At 37.1% G+C, this 15712-nt stretch overlaps 1 protein-coding gene across 3 annotated transcripts in view; it reads left to right on the forward strand.

Annotated features, from left to right (window-relative positions):
• The window catches only part of ANTXR2 (ANTXR cell adhesion molecule 2), a 170621-nt gene that overhangs the window by 94516 nt on the left and 60393 nt on the right, over window positions 1-15712 (forward strand). For all 3 annotated transcript variants that reach the window (XM_086704776.1, XM_086704775.1, XM_086704774.1), the window contains 2 exons: window positions 12187-12231; window positions 13079-13171. In XM_086704776.1, the coding sequence (XP_086560902.1) occupies window positions 12187-12231; window positions 13079-13171 (138 nt within the window). The remainder of the gene's footprint in view (window positions 1-12186; window positions 12232-13078; window positions 13172-15712) is intronic.

Raw genomic sequence — 15712 nt, forward strand, 5'->3', positions numbered from 1 at the left:
CCCTGCTCACGCTCTGTCTCTCTTTCTCCACCTTTCTCTCTCAAAAATAAATAAACATTTAAAAAAATTAATCTTTCAGCAGAAACATGACTAAAGAGCTTAAAAATGTCTGTTCTCAGGCACATTTAGATTATGTCCATGGTCCACTTCCTTGGGGATCACATGCTCAGGGGCTCTTATAAAGATAGAAAGCCTTGATATAAAGCTCTGAACAGAGTCCATAATATTTGTCACACATTCTCAATCATTTCATATTTTAGGTAAATATCTTATGAAGTGATTTGTTCATTGTTCAGAGATTAAAATTTCAAAATTTCACATTTACCTGATCAATAACTCAAAAATGGCAGTGTTCCTTATACTTCAGACAGTGGTTCTCATTTTTTTTTTTTTTTTCCTGCCCCAAATAACCAGAAGGTCTCAGAGCAGTAGGGGTAAGATTTCCCATGGTGATGATTCTCCCTGAAGGGAAAGACAAGGCAGTTTCTCTAGGATTCAGTGCCATTTGGAGAAGCCTGTGGGGTTTGCTGAATAATGGTCTCCATAAAGATATGCAGGTCTTAATTCCTGGAAATTGTGAATGTTATCTTATATGGCAAAAGAGACTTTGAAATGTGATTAGATTAAGGATCTTGAGCTAGGGAGGTTATCCAGGAGGACCTAAATGCAGTCACAAGTGTTCTTGTAAGAGGGAGACAGAGGGAGATTAGCCTACTCAAGGGGAAAGAAATGGCAGTGTGACCATGGAAGCAGAGACTAGAGATGCAACTACTGGGCAGGGAATGCTCACCGTCACGAGGAGCTCAGGGAGGCAAGCAACAGATACAGTCCTGGAGCCTGTAGAAGGAACCAGCTCTACTAATACCTGATTTTAGCCTGATAAGACTCAGTTCAGACTCCTGACTTCCAGAACTGTAAGAAAATAAATTTTCTCTGGTCTTAAGCCATTGCAATTGTGGTAACTTGTTGCAGCCATGTTAAGAAACTAATACAGTTCTTAAATGATTCTGATATTCCCCAGGGTTGGGAATGACTGCCCAGGGCTATTGATTTTGGCAATTCTTATGTAACACGTCTTCGGAGCAGCTCATTACAAAAACTGTTCATGGAGTACAAGAGGTTGTAAAATGGAAGACAATGAAATATTCTTTAAAATGTTAGCAGTGGTTCCAAGGCTATTAAGAAATCAGTATGCATTTTTAAAAATTAGAATTACGTTTCTGTTTTGTTCTGAGTAACCATAAAATAAATGTGCATAATGTTTTATATACTGAGTAGAAGTTACTTACTGTTTCAGAGTGACAAGGAATTTTTGGGAAGAAACAGGTTTCTAATTTTCAGAAGTATTCAAGGCATATATGTCATTAGAACCATTTGACAACAGGGATCCATGGACGGTCCCCTCGGGGTGCTTGTTATTTGCTAGAAGAGGCCAGTACCATCCTATTCATATTCAGAAACTGAACCACTGAATTCCTTGAAAGCTAGAAAGTGACCATTTTACTCTGCAAGGAAAAGCAAAGAATTCAAACATTTAACTAAATATGTCTCTGAAACTATGACATATACTTCATTAGCTGTACCAAATTAGCATGAGGAACAAGAAACACATCAAAATCGTAACTATCCCCTCTAGAATATTTTATATTAAAATTTTAACCAACGGGTGCCTGGGTGGCTCAGTCAGTTGGGCATCCCACTTTGGCCTAGGTCATGATCTCTCTGGTCTCAAGTTCTAGCCCCGTGTCGGGCTCTATGCTGACAGCTTGGAGCCTGGAGCCTGTTTCAGATTCTGTGTCTCCCTCTCTCTCTGTCTGCTCCTCCCCCACTCACACTCTGTCTCTCTCTCTCTCAAAAATAAATAAACATTAAAAATAAATTCAAAATTTTAACCAAAATCCTCAAAAAGTCACCCAATGGTACATTTTTGGTGATACTTAAATGAAATTAAGATTAAACGATTATTTATGTGATCATTTGTTGAACATTTCTCTCACTTTATAGTGTACTAATTTCATGAAGTCAAGTATTGTGTGTATTTTAATCATAGGCGTGTTATACGTTATCTTCTTTGAACTGTTTCAATTCTTAAAACACTTGACATCTCTTTATCTGGAAGACGACTTCAAAATAGGGTAATCTGTTGCCAGTTTTAATCAAAATTCTGTCAACTATGGAGAAGCATTTTGCATGAGAGGATTTATGGTATACTCTTAGTTCTTTGTATGATTTTCACTGATTTTATTTAAAAGGTATTCTTTATAATGTATATACAATAGGAAAGGTGGCCTTTGCCATTTCTATACAACAAGAAGTAAGATACAAGTACATAAAATTGTTTATTATTTTTAATTTTTTTTTTAATTTTTAAAATGTATTTTTGAGAGAGAGCGAGAGAGAGAGTGTGAGAAGGGTAGGGGCAGAGAGAGAGGGAAACACAGAATCTTAAGCAGGCTCCAGGCTCTGAGCTGTCAGCACAGAACACAACACAGGGCTTGAACTCACAAACCACGAGATCATGACCTGAGCTGAAGTCAAATGCTTAACTGACTGAGCCACCCAGGGTCCCCAAGAATTTTTTATTATAATAAACCTCTGAAGTAGAAGCAATTTAACTTTAGTTGCTTCTATATACACCCCACAGGGGTTTCAAACCTGAGGATTGTGAACTTGGGTGGGAAAAAAAATCTTTCTTTTTACTTCCAACTGAAATTTATCATTTCCTTCATTTATAAATGTAGGCCGCTATTCACAAAACTATTGTCACCAATAGTAATTACAGGTATCCTATATCACATACAATTCTTCAGATATTTTTGAAGTATCTTTTACAAGTAACATAACTTCAAAATTAGGATAGTTCTCAGTTCTCATTATTTAATGAATTAATAAAGAAGCATATATTTCTATATCAAAAATTTGTGTGTGTGTGTTTACAGAATTGATCATTATATTTCAATATAATTGGATTCCTTAAACCTTTTTTATTTTAATGTCACTTAATTATTCTGGGAAGAGATCCATCGGTTCACCAGATTGCCAAAAAAGGGCATAGAATAAAAAATGTTAAGGAAAAACCTGTGCAGTAAAAAATCTGTCCACTCACAGACTACTTACTGGGCACCTAGGTGGCTCAGTCAGTTAAGCATTGAACTTTTGGTTTCAGCTCAGGCCATGATATCACAGTTCCTGAATTGGAACCCTGCATCGGGCTCTGTGCTGACAGCATGGAGCCTGCTTGTGATTTCTCTCTCCCTCCATCTCTGCCCTTCTCCGGCTTGCTCTCTCTCTCAAAAGATAAATAAATAAACATAAAAAATAATGAGACTACTTACAAATTTTAAATCTTTCAGTTCTGTTTAATGAGTGTTTTCAAGGATAAGAGAGAGAAAGAGGGAGAGAGAGAGAGAGAGAGAGAGAGAGAGAGATCATTTAAAATGTTGCAGAATAGGGGTACCTGGGTGGCTCAGTCGGTTAAGCGACTGACTTAGGCTCAGGTCATGATCTCATGGTTTGTGAGTTTGAGCCCGGTGTCGGGCTCTGTGCTGACAGCTCAGAGCCTGGAGCCTGCTTCTGATTCTGTGTCTCCCTCTCTTCGCCCCTCCCCCACTCATGCTCTATCTCCCTCTGTCTCTCAAAAATGAATAAAAGTTAAAAAATATTTAAAAAAATTAAAATAGGGGTGCCTGGGTGGCTCAGTTGGTTGAGCATCAGACATCAGCTCCAGTCATGATCTCGCGGTTTGTGGGTTCGAGCCCTGCACCCAGCTTTGTGCTGACAGCTCCAAGCCTGGAGCCTGCTTTGAGTTCTGTGTCTCCCTCTCTCTCTGCCCCTCCCCGTCTTGTGCTCTCTCTCTGTCTCTCAAAAAACAAATAATAAAAAAAAATTTTTGATTAAAATATTGCAGAATAGTGTCCTCTGTGTACCAGAGCTTTCCATGACAAATAGAAATCTGAAACAATGATAGTTGGAAAACTACCTAATAATAATCATAGTAAAAGAGTCTTCATGCCAAGCTGAAATTTTTAGGCACTATCATTAGTGAATTATAGAGTGTGTTGGGTTTGCAAACTATTCCGTAAGGGGAAAAGTTCTCATTTTGTGTGAAGTTATTTCTTACCATCTGTTTAAGAGTCTGTATCCTGCTCATTGAGGATCCTCACATCCATCCTTTAGAGCTGCTTTTCTTTAGCAAAGACATCAGCTGCATCCTTCCTTAATCCTTAAATTAAAAATGAGGGCAGGAGAGGTTAAAAAAACTTATCATGTACTGGGTCATGAGTGGAATATCAGAAAATATGGGTGTTTTCATCATTGTTTAGCTTAGAAGTTCTGTTGAGTTTATGACAGATTTGTTTTACTGCCAGGATGGCAGAAATGACAGTCCTATAGTTGTATCATTGGAATATCCAGACACTCTGCAGAATTACAGATGTAAGGCTAATGAGGTGGCAAACAAAGGCTTTCTGGAGTGTTGTCAATTAGAGGGTGTTCTACAGCTGCAAATAAATATCTGAATATGCTGGAAATGATAAATGTTCACTTTGCTCTAGTGTCCTTGGCCAAAGTTCTTCATCCTCAAGGGAAAATTGCAAGCTCATTTTTCCTTGGAGCATTTAAGACTTTACATAAAGATCTCATAAATCTTAATTTAAAAAACCATTTTAAAAAGTTATCTTTTTAAAGCCCAATTTGCTTATAAGTAAGTTGAGCTTTCATGATGAGGATATATCTGACTGCAGCTCCATGGAATCATTTTCTTAGGCAGCAACAGCTGTGCTGTTCTTTCTAAATAGTAATAATGCTTCTATATTGCACTTGTCTTTTATTGTTGAGGAGGGCTTTTGGTGCCTTTATTGAGTTACTTTGAGAATAGCCTGATTTTTTGGGGGGGAATGCACAATAAAATAGAAGTAATTTGAATTTTAATATGCCTTCCTTGCACCATTAATTAAAATGATTTATGTTTGGTTGCCTCCTCGAAATAGAGTGTGATGTTAGTACTTACAGCTTCCATGGTGATGTTTTCCAACAGAACATCATTTGCGAAAACAGGGTATCAAACTCTCCCTGGTATTAGTTTATTTGCTTTGACAGCAGCACCTTTACTTAACTCTTGGCAAAATACACTCTCACACTATTCTTCCCAATCCCCATTTGGCACTTTAAGTTATATTTATTGTCCAGACCTCCCACCAGCTCTTTATTTGTTCAGAGTAGGAATCTTTGATCATTGATGAGTGTGTCAAGGAGATGAGGAAAGGGAGGATGAGATAAATCAGACCGTATTTTGATCTGGATGATGAAAGGATCTAACCTGGTGAGATTCAGGGGAAAAAAAGTCCCAAATACGAATGTAAGAGAACTTTGTGTTTATGCACTTCAGAGGAAAGGCACCACACTTGCTCTCTGATCTTATCAAAAAGAAAAGGAGAATGAAAGGAAGACCCCATATATGTCCAACAAACTTTTCTAAACACTGAGAGTGACTTCTCTATTGTTTGTGGGCTCTTAGTCGCTTAGATGACATTGCTGATAAATTGGGCATTTGTTTTTGTCACTGGCAAGAATCAGTCCTGAAACATGACTTGATCTACAGGCGTTGTACAGTATCTTATTCTTTTTTAATCCAAGGCAGTTCACTGTTGACAGTTCTTTTCACTCTTTTCTGAATATTGGAACATATGATTGCATCAAGCTGGCTGCAGGCTCCAGTGCTGACATTTTCTAGCGCAAAGAATGCCCACATCACTCGAACATTTGAAAAGTGTTAATGAGCGGATCAAAAGGACTGTTGCCTGAAGCAGCTAACTTTTTTTTTTTTTTTTTAAGAAATCGGCTCTCCTCCAAACTGAAATCTTCATTCTAGCAGCTAAGTAGATGAGATGTAATCCTCCCTGATGATGATAATAACAAATGAAAAAAAAAATTGGAGGAGAATCAAACTCTACATATGGTTCATAAAGTGGTGAAAGTGTTTTCCAGAATCTTCAATACAGAACTAAAGGATGCTAAGTGGAAAAAATCCTGGCAACTAGGCAATATTATGCCTTTTAAAATCTGCAAATTCTCATAAAATATGGTGCATATGAATACATCCTTTTCTGAAATGGATGTGTTCTTGCACTATTTAGTACAAGAATGGGATTCTCATGACTGTTATTTTTAATGTATTTACATTGACAGTAAGGTTTCCTTTTCTCCTGCACTAGTGTTACTGAAATGTAGGGATATCAGTTGGACACAGATTTTTGCCATTTTGGCTTTTGAACCAAATGGCTTCAGATTATTTTCACCGTCTTTGGTTACTTATGAGAGCCTGTAATAGAGTGGAGGGGGGGGGAACATTTTGAAACATCACATAAAAGCCGTTTTATTTCTTGTTCCAACATTTCTAGGTCAGTGATGTTGGGCATATTAATTAACAAGTTATGTCTCTATAAAGTGGGAATGATAACCTCTATCTTTCATAGTTACTATAAGGTTTAAATTAAGCTCTATCTCTCTCTCTCCCCCTACCTACCTACCTACCTACCTACCTACCTACCTACCTACCTTCTTATTCATCCACCCGTCCATCCATCTATGCATCCATTCATGCATTCTAGCAATTAACAGATACTCAACACATCTTAGGTCTTTTTTCTTTTCACCCTTCCCCTTTGTAGTCCAAACCTTATTTTATTTAAAAAAAATTTTTTTAACATTTTTTTTTATTTTTGAGAGACAGTGTGAGCAGAGGAGGGGCAGAGGGCAGAGAGAGAGGGAGACACAGAATCTGAAGCAGGCTCCAGGCTCTGAGCTGTCAGCACAGAGCCCGATGCAGGGCTCAAACCATTGTGGGATCATGACCTGACCCGAAGCTGGAACCTCATCCGACTGAGCCACCCAGGCGCCCCATTCCAAACCTTATTTTAAATGGATGCCATGTGGCAGAGGAAGTTGAACTCAGAGTTTGGAGATAGATAGACCTGGGTCCTGGATTTGAGTCCTAATTCTGTTTTCTCTTTGTGCATCGCTAGACAAGTTATTGAAATTAGCATCTCCCTCTCCTTATATTTAAAATGTGGACAAGTATGGTAACTGCACAGGGCTACTATGACAATAAGGGAAATATAGAGCATGTGGCATATTGTAGCACCAGTAAAGGGTGGTTGCTGTTAATAGTCATAACAGCACAGAGATGAGCCTGAGCTCTGGTTCAGTTTCTGAAGGTGCTATTCATTGTGGTGGTGGTTGTGTCCCTTAATTTACGAGATCAAAATTTGATGTAGACAGAGTTTTAAGGGGTGTATTTCCATTGTTAACAATGTAGAAAATATACTTGCTAGAATTTCAGAATCAATTGAAATTTATAAGTCATACATTTAGTCATAAATAAGATTACACATTATCGGAAAAACAAACCCTTATGTTCTTTTCTGGAACCAGGTGGATACAAATGCATGTTGATATATGGCCTACTTAATTATGGAAAGGCCTAGAAGCAAAGACCTGCTGGAAAAAATGTGATACGTATTTTTTAAGTGTTCTGTCAGAATTTTCATGTTGGAAATGACCTACAATTAATCAAATTTATTTCCCATATGAAGAAAGTTAGGATGGTCTAACATCTTCCCACCTGCCATTTAGTTAATTAGTTCTCTGATTTTATTGGTTGAAAGAGAAATTTGATGCTTCATTTTTTTTTTTTGAAACTAGCAGTGTTTTAGTTTCATGGGAACCTGTGTCTATTTGCTTATCATTTATATATTTTTTCTCAGTATTTTTCTTTAAATGTAGAGGTTGGCTACAAGCCTTTGTGAACATCCTCAGCTAGCTCCTTCAGGTTACTTACAATCATATTTTTAGTATCGCTATTCTCAGAGCACTTTCTGAGGAACTGGTGATACTTGTAAAGAAGGAGAAATGATTATTGCCCTTAAGAAGTCTACACTCTTATGGGGTAATTGAAAAATTCCCAAATAAACATATAAGTCCAAGCTAATGCAGCATGAATGATTCAACTGTGCAGCAACATTTATTTTTAGAAGTTTTCAAGATTTTAGATAAAGCAGTAGAAAGTTGGGGGAATGGTTCCGTGAAGGTTGGATGGGACTTAACATGGAAATGGGCATTTTATTTGGGTCAAGCAAAATAATCTTCACTTTTTCTGGAGTAGCGATGCACATAGGGATGTTTGTAGATAGGATGTGAGAGCATAACTGCATCATACTGATGCATTTGAACCATGAGAATAAAATTGCTGGTTCACATATATGTCCTGTACTGAAAAGAAGCTTTGGTTTTCCAGGTTGTGGCTTATAAAAAAATGCAAAGATGCCTCTTGTTAACCTATTGTGAGTCTGTTGGCAGTGGTCATATGAAGAATTTATATTAAAACTCAATTTGCCCGTATAAACACTAAAACTAGATGCTATGCAGGATAATGAATATGACAAGTATGATGTAAAAAAGGATGAGTCATGGAGGAAGATTTTTCAGTAATTTTCAGGAGGATATAATATAGAACCAGTTTGGGGATACTGTTTATGTCCTCAGAAATATGTATAAAAGTACAAGATGTATAGGTAATAAGCAGAGCAAATATGAGATCTTTATGAGGAAATGAAAAGGAGTTCAGATACAATGTACTCACACTTAGTGGAATGAAATATGTACCTTGGTCTTTTTCTAGTGAAAAACTCTAGGGAGTACTTTAAGGTAATTTGCAAAGCTAAGAGTAGAAGCATCATTTATAAGGATCATCCAGTACAATTCACTAATTCAGTGATTTCAATTGTGGTCATTGGAACCATTGATCCATTTTGACCAGAGAAACACTTAGGCTACTGTTAGAAAAATATACCTAGTTACACAGGTTAGAATGAGGGATGGTCGGAGATAGAAAAACAAGATAAATGTCTAGTTTAAGTAAGTAGAGCATGTGGACATTGATGCCAAAAAATCTATGGCAATTATTGACTACCAATCAATGTTATCAGTGTGTCATTAGTTAAAATGCATAGAATTGAAGTAAAAACTGGTGAGGGTGCATCTGTTTTATGTGAGTACCATATATTTACTTATAATGGCTTGGTTACACTTAAAATGCTATTATCAGTTCTGGAAAGCCCGCTTGGAGGTATTGATCAAAAGAATATGTACTAAAGAAATGGACCAAGATGACTGAATAACTCAGAACCATTGCATGAAAAATTGTTGTGATGTTTAGCTTCCAGATGAGTAGGCTCAGTAGATATATGGTTATTATCCTAGTATTCAAAAATAGGAACTGCCCTCTTCTGGAAGAAAGATTAGTTGTGTGTGTGTGTGTGTGTGTGTGTGTGTGTGTGTCCATCCGAGTGTGTGTGTCCACATCCTAGGATCTGGACTAAAGAGTGGAAACTACAGAGAGAGAGGCGCTTTGGCTTCTTTGGGGGGGGGGGAACTTTCAAATGATGCAAATTATTTGCCAATGGAATGAATTGCTTTGTGAGGTAGTGAATTTCTCTTTATTACGGGAATTCAAACATAGTTGGACTACAACTTGGTGAGAGGTTGTCAGAATCTTGAAGTTTTGGTTGAATGTGCATTGGAGAAGTTGAAAAGTGTACTAGATATTTTTAAGGTCCAGAGAATTGTGAGTTTATGATTTTAGGTGGAAATAGTGGGAATAGAATGCAAAGAATCCTTCCTTCTTCCCTTGTTCTTCCTCTCCTTCCTTCTTTCCTTCCTTGTTTCCTCTCTCTTTGTCCCTTTCTCCCTTCTTTTTTTTCTTCCTTTCCCATCTCCATCCTTTTCCTCTCCTCCTAACTTCCCTTTATTCCTTCCTTCCTTTCTTACAAAATAGAAAACCTATTTTGGGCCAGACAATTTACTAAGTACTGGGAATGCACTGAGGAACAAAGCAGACATGAATTTCCAAATAGGCATTTATGCATCTGAGGGGAATCTTACCTGCATTGGGAAGATTGGGGACAGTCTTGGGTGGGAAGGTGAGGGACACAGAGAGAGAGAGAAATATTTCAAAAAATCTATTGGACATGGTAAATGATTTGGTGAAGTCATATAGAAATGAAGAAGAAATTATTGATTATGCAAAAATTTTGAGGCTGCAACTGGAAAAAGTAATTTACTTGAAAGAAACATGGAAGAAGAGTTGGATTTTCGAGTGCGAAATGTTAATAGACACAGTTTTTACTGATTGCGTTTGGACATGCAGTTTGGATAATGATATGTGGCACTTTCTTTCTATAAATGCACCTGTAGCTTGATAACCTTCACTTTGTTTTAAATCTTATCCTCCGCTGGCATTTATTTCTGGGCTAACTGTAAAAATTCACAACTTTTTATCCTTCAAAATTACTAAAGAGAACTGAAATTTTGTATTGCTGATAAAATAAAATTGAATTAAATAAAAGGGCTAAATAGAAATAACAGCATTGTTGGTAGCATTCGAAGTTTTAAATAAGTTAGAGATTCAGTCAAACTGTCAAATTACTGTCTAGTTACATCTATGTGGAGACTGGATCTATCTGAAATTTAGATCCAAACTAAAATTTGATCAATGAAAATATTATACATAAAGAAAAGTAAGAGTTGGTTCTCTCAACATTATCAATAGCATTGCATATTAAAAACCTTTCACTATGGAAAATCTCAAACATATAGAAAGAGAAAGTCTAAAATAACGAATTCCCTCATGTCTCTTTCACTCAGCTCTCAATTTATGGCTAATTGTATTTCATCTGTAATCCCTTCCACTTACCCATCCCAAATTATTTTGGTGAAATATCAGAATCATATCATTTAATCTGAAAACTTTTCAGTATATATCTTTAGAAAGATGAACATTCTTTTAAAACATACTCATGACTACAGTAATATACCTAAATAGTAATATAATTCTTTGACGATACTCATTTTCAAAATTATTATTTTAAACTCCTTAAAAAATTTAAAACATAATTGAAATATTTGACATTAAGGTGAAGCAGTTATATTTTCAAACAGTTTTTCCTCTTTGTCTAGAGACTTGGAAGTATGTCTAAATTATCAGAAGCCATTGAGACTTGGTCAGTAATTTTCTATCACGATGGTGTGAAAGTCTAGCTACCTCAGTACTGGTACAGGTCGTTTAGATTAGATCTTAGGCTTCATTTCTATCACTTAAAGAATCGGCCATACACAATGTCATGAAAGAATATATTGAGTAATGATTCACAGAAAAGGCATCTTCATTAAGAATGTCTGTTTCTAGCTTAAAGGGTGCGGAAAGAGAAAATGTTAATTTCCCCGTCATCTCTTCCAAAGCAAGCTAACTTGTGCATTTTAAATTCATGGAAAAGTCAATGAGTCATAGAAGGAAGATGTTGCTAGTAAATTCCTGCTCTGTTTGAAGGGGCATACTGTAATCTAGTGAAAAGTGGTTGCATTTTGACATTAGAAGAACCATTCAGTGAAACTTTGTGCAAGGTATTTGACAATTTTTGATCTTGTTTTTCACCCGAAAAATGAAGCTACTAATAAGTCTATGGCCTAAAGCTAAAAGGAATGAATGCATATGAAGGAGTTTTGTAAATCGTTAGGTGCTTTTTATTTAGTGCTGCCTAACAAACCACTCCACAGCCTAGTGTCTTCAAGCGACAAGTTCTGTGGAAACTGGCTCAGGCTAGGAAATTCTTACTCTGGGGTTCTCTCATGTGATTGCGGTCCGGTGGCAGCTGGACTGGAGTCTTCAGAAAGCTCAACAGACCTCCAGGTCTGAGAGAGCCATGCTTGGCACTTCAGCTGGGATGGTTGGCCAGGCACTTCTCTCATTACCCAACCTTTCCGTAAGGTTATCCTGGGCTTCCTCCTGGTCTGATGGTCTCAGGATAGACTTCCGACACAGTAGCAGGCTCCCTGCAGAGTGCGTGTTCCAAGGAAGAGGGAAGTGGAAAAGCTTCTTTTGACCTAGCTGCAGAAGTCACGTGGTAGCACTTGTACTTCATGCTAGTCAGTCAGAAGCTAGTTACAAGCAAGCCTGTATTCGAAGGGAGAGGCATACACATGGAGAGGCAAGGATCACACGGCACTACCAATATTTCATTAGCACTACCACATTATGTTATTTAATCTAGTTATTTATATACATCTTTGCTGTCTCCTTCCTATGCCACCAAAGTTTTTACATTTGATTTTTTTTTTTTTTTTTTTGGACAGGTTATCAAGGATCCTCCTCCACCACCACCTCCTGCACCGAAAGTGGTAAATCAGTGCCTAATAAGTGATGTGGATATTTTTTTCTGTATTCAGATACTATCCCCAAATATGATCATTTACTTTGTTGTTAGACAACGGTGATACCTGTCATTGACTTTTGAATTTATGAAAATTCATTGTTATTTTTCATCTTCTTATGACTTCTTTCATGTGCTTGAGGAATAGAACCTTCAAAAAATGACAAATATAGCCTGGCCATGAGGATCAAAAGCGCATAGAAACTTACTTTTCTTTTTATGTCAATACATCAATAGTCCGGATGTTACTTATAAAAAGTTGTAAGATCCAAGCTGACGGTTTAAAGATGCTATTCCTTTCTTCAAGATGATTCTTTTATATTCCATTCTTTGTTAGCCAAAATTGAGTTAGTACCATGAAATATGGAAGGTAGTGGTATAGTGCATTTTCAAAACTTTGCAACTGCCTATCTTTTTAGTACAAATTTTGCAGTTTAACTTCAACATGTATGTTGATGTTTTAAATGATTATTGAAATGCTGTTCTAAAGTTAATGTCTTTTTAAATATGAAGTGATGTATAGAACTGGAAAAATCAATGATGCTCATAGTTAGGGAGCAACTTCTGGTGATCTGGTGAAATAAGGGAGATTCCTAAAATCGGAAGGGCAGGAGTCCTTGTATTCTGTAGAATTCCACTTGAAATTTATGCATGTAAGCGTAAGTACATCCTCATGCCCTCTACGTAATTGTTACCACATTTCTTTCATGTCAGTGGCATTATTTGGAAGAAACGTTTAAATGTGAGTTAGTTCTGATGAAACAGTATTTTAAGAAATTAATTAAGCCCGTGTTTAAAAACTTGTATCTACCCAGGAAGAAGAAGAACCTCTGCCCACCAAGAAATGGCCCACGGTGGACGCTTCCTACTACGGTGGCCGAGGGGTTGGAGGAATTAAAAGAATGGAGGTTGGTATCTTTAAAAAAGAAAAAAAAAACCCAGAAGCTGCTAATCTGAACGTGTAATTCTAGAACTATTAAACCATGGAAACTGTGCTTTTCACAATTTAATAATACCGTCCAATTTTATTTAACACTGGCTCTTTTTTGGATATAATTTTTTTCTATGGGATCATCCTGGCCATTTCAAAACCATTCAAGAAGAACTGACTTCATTTAGTCAAAGCATCGCATTGATAAGATGTTTGAACTCTAAAGGGCAAAACAAAGTTAGGGTTTTTCTCACTATTTTGGAAAAAATTACTGCAGACAGCATCAACTTTGTAGAAGCCAGCCACTTAAAGTTGCAACAATGCTTTTCTTTGAAAAGATCCAATAGTTATGTACTGTTTAGAGATAGAAATGTTAAAATATTCAGTGATATGGGTATGACCTTATCACAAATGTAAGGAAGCACATTTAGACTTTTTTTTTTAAACAGCTTTTAGTTACCACTTATGAACAATTATAATTAACTTAATTTATTTTTTTAAAGTTTACGTATTTATTTTGAGAGACAGAAACAGACAGTGTGCACCTATGAGCAAGTGCAAATGAGCATGAATGGGGGAAGGGCAGAGAGAGATGGAGAGAGAGAGAGAGAGAGGGAGAGGGAATCCCAAGCAGGCTCTTAATGGTCAGCACAGAGCCTGACATGGAGGCTCGAACTCAGAACCCATGAGATCATGACCTGAGCTGAAATCAAGAGCCTGATGCTTAACCGAATGAACCACGTAGGCACCCCCATCATAGTTAATTTTAAATATCACTTACAGAATGTATTGAACTTTTAAATTTTTTTTTAACTTTTTATTTATTTTTGAGACAGAGAGAGACAGAGCATGAACGGGGGAGGGGCAGAGAGAGAGGGAGACACAGAATCGGAAGCAGGCTCCAGGCTCCGAGCCATCAGCCCAGAGCCCGGCACGGGGCTCGAACTCCCGGACCGCGAGATCGTGACCTGAGCTGAACTCGGACGCTTAACTGACTGAGCCACCCAGGCGCCCCTGTATTGAACTTTTAGACTGGCTCAAATTGAACTTTAATATTATATCTTCAAAATGAAATGTGGTCTTCTTGCCACCACAGAAATAGTTCTCAAAGTGATAGCTTAATTAATAATAAGCCATTATTGCCAGCACTGAGCCCTTAGCAACAGTGTAGACAGGCCAGCATCCCACCTCAAGGAACAGTTGGAGGAATTTTGTCATTGATAGGCTGACTTTATTATGAAACACAGATCCTGGCATTTCTTTCTTACTAGTTACCTTTTAACTTTACTTCTTGATAAGAAGGAGTTTTTATGTGCTCTGCAATTATTGTGTATCTCCTACCACCGTATCTGCCTTGTCGTGTCACTGCCAGCAAAAACCAGTAAGCCAATTAATAAACCACCTCACAACGGTTGCAGTTTTCTCTTTTTATACTTTTCTATAAAATTCAGATTCCCTAGGAGAGTTTCCCCTTTTCAGAATAAATTTCAGTATTCTTCCAAAGAAGTGGTTACTCAAGCCATCTGATAGTGATTCTCACTTTCTTGACCACATTAGATGTTAAAGTAATGCACACTTTCCATAAAAGCATGCCACTGTATTGCTGAAATATCCACTGAGACAGGTACGTCATTGCTAATAAGCCATGGAAAAAGGAGATGCAGGAAGCTATTAAGTTTGTCTTTTGGAGGACATAGTGCGTATGTGTTTTCTTGTGAGTGATTGAGAATATCAAACAGTCCACAAGAACGTGGCTATGCTAGCTTTTGTTGCCTGACACAGAACCAGGAACATTTCCTTCTGCTTACTTTTGTCGTGTCATTCAAGGCTTGGAGGGGTGGGGAAAGAATAGACTATGTCATCTAATGTATATGAAAAATAAACTTGGAGATAAAATAGTTACCTCTGGATATCCTAATATTGTTTATCTCAACTTATTTTTAGCTTATTTCACCTCATTCCAAAATGTGCATGTAAAAAAATGTGTGCAAGGGGAAAAAAGTTTTGACAAGACATACTACAAAATGTTAGTAGATTTCTCTGGATGGAGTGATTTTCAGTTTGTGCTATGTATTTCCCTATTTTTCCTAACTCATTTGATAATGAGCATGCACTACTTCAGAGTCAAAATAATACATTTAATTTTATTTTGAAATCCACACATATAAAATACCACATGACCGTGAAATAAGGATATGCTAGTAAGTGAGCCTTAACTGAATAATGTTCTTGCTGAAAAAACGAGGAATTATGCCAGATTTTTGTGAGTCCAGTATTCCAGTGTACCAAAGATTGAGATCTCTTTCTAAAGGGGGGGAAAAAAAAGCATACACATGAGCTCCTGAAGGGGTCCTGAGTTCAAAGGAATAATACTGGTTTATGATCAAGAAAGCCAAAGGCTGATGCACATTCTTGAGTAACTCACATTTCAAGTTCTAAGAGTTATTAACTCTTAATATGTGAAACGATATTGCCTGTCCTTTTCAGTTTAAGAAAACTTATGAAAAGGACCCACTTT

This window comes from Puma concolor, chromosome B1 (assembly GCF_028749965.1).
Source record: "Puma concolor isolate L17-30 chromosome B1, mPumCon1.1.hap2, whole genome shotgun sequence".
NCBI classification, from domain to species: Eukaryota; Metazoa; Chordata; class Mammalia; order Carnivora; family Felidae; genus Puma; species Puma concolor.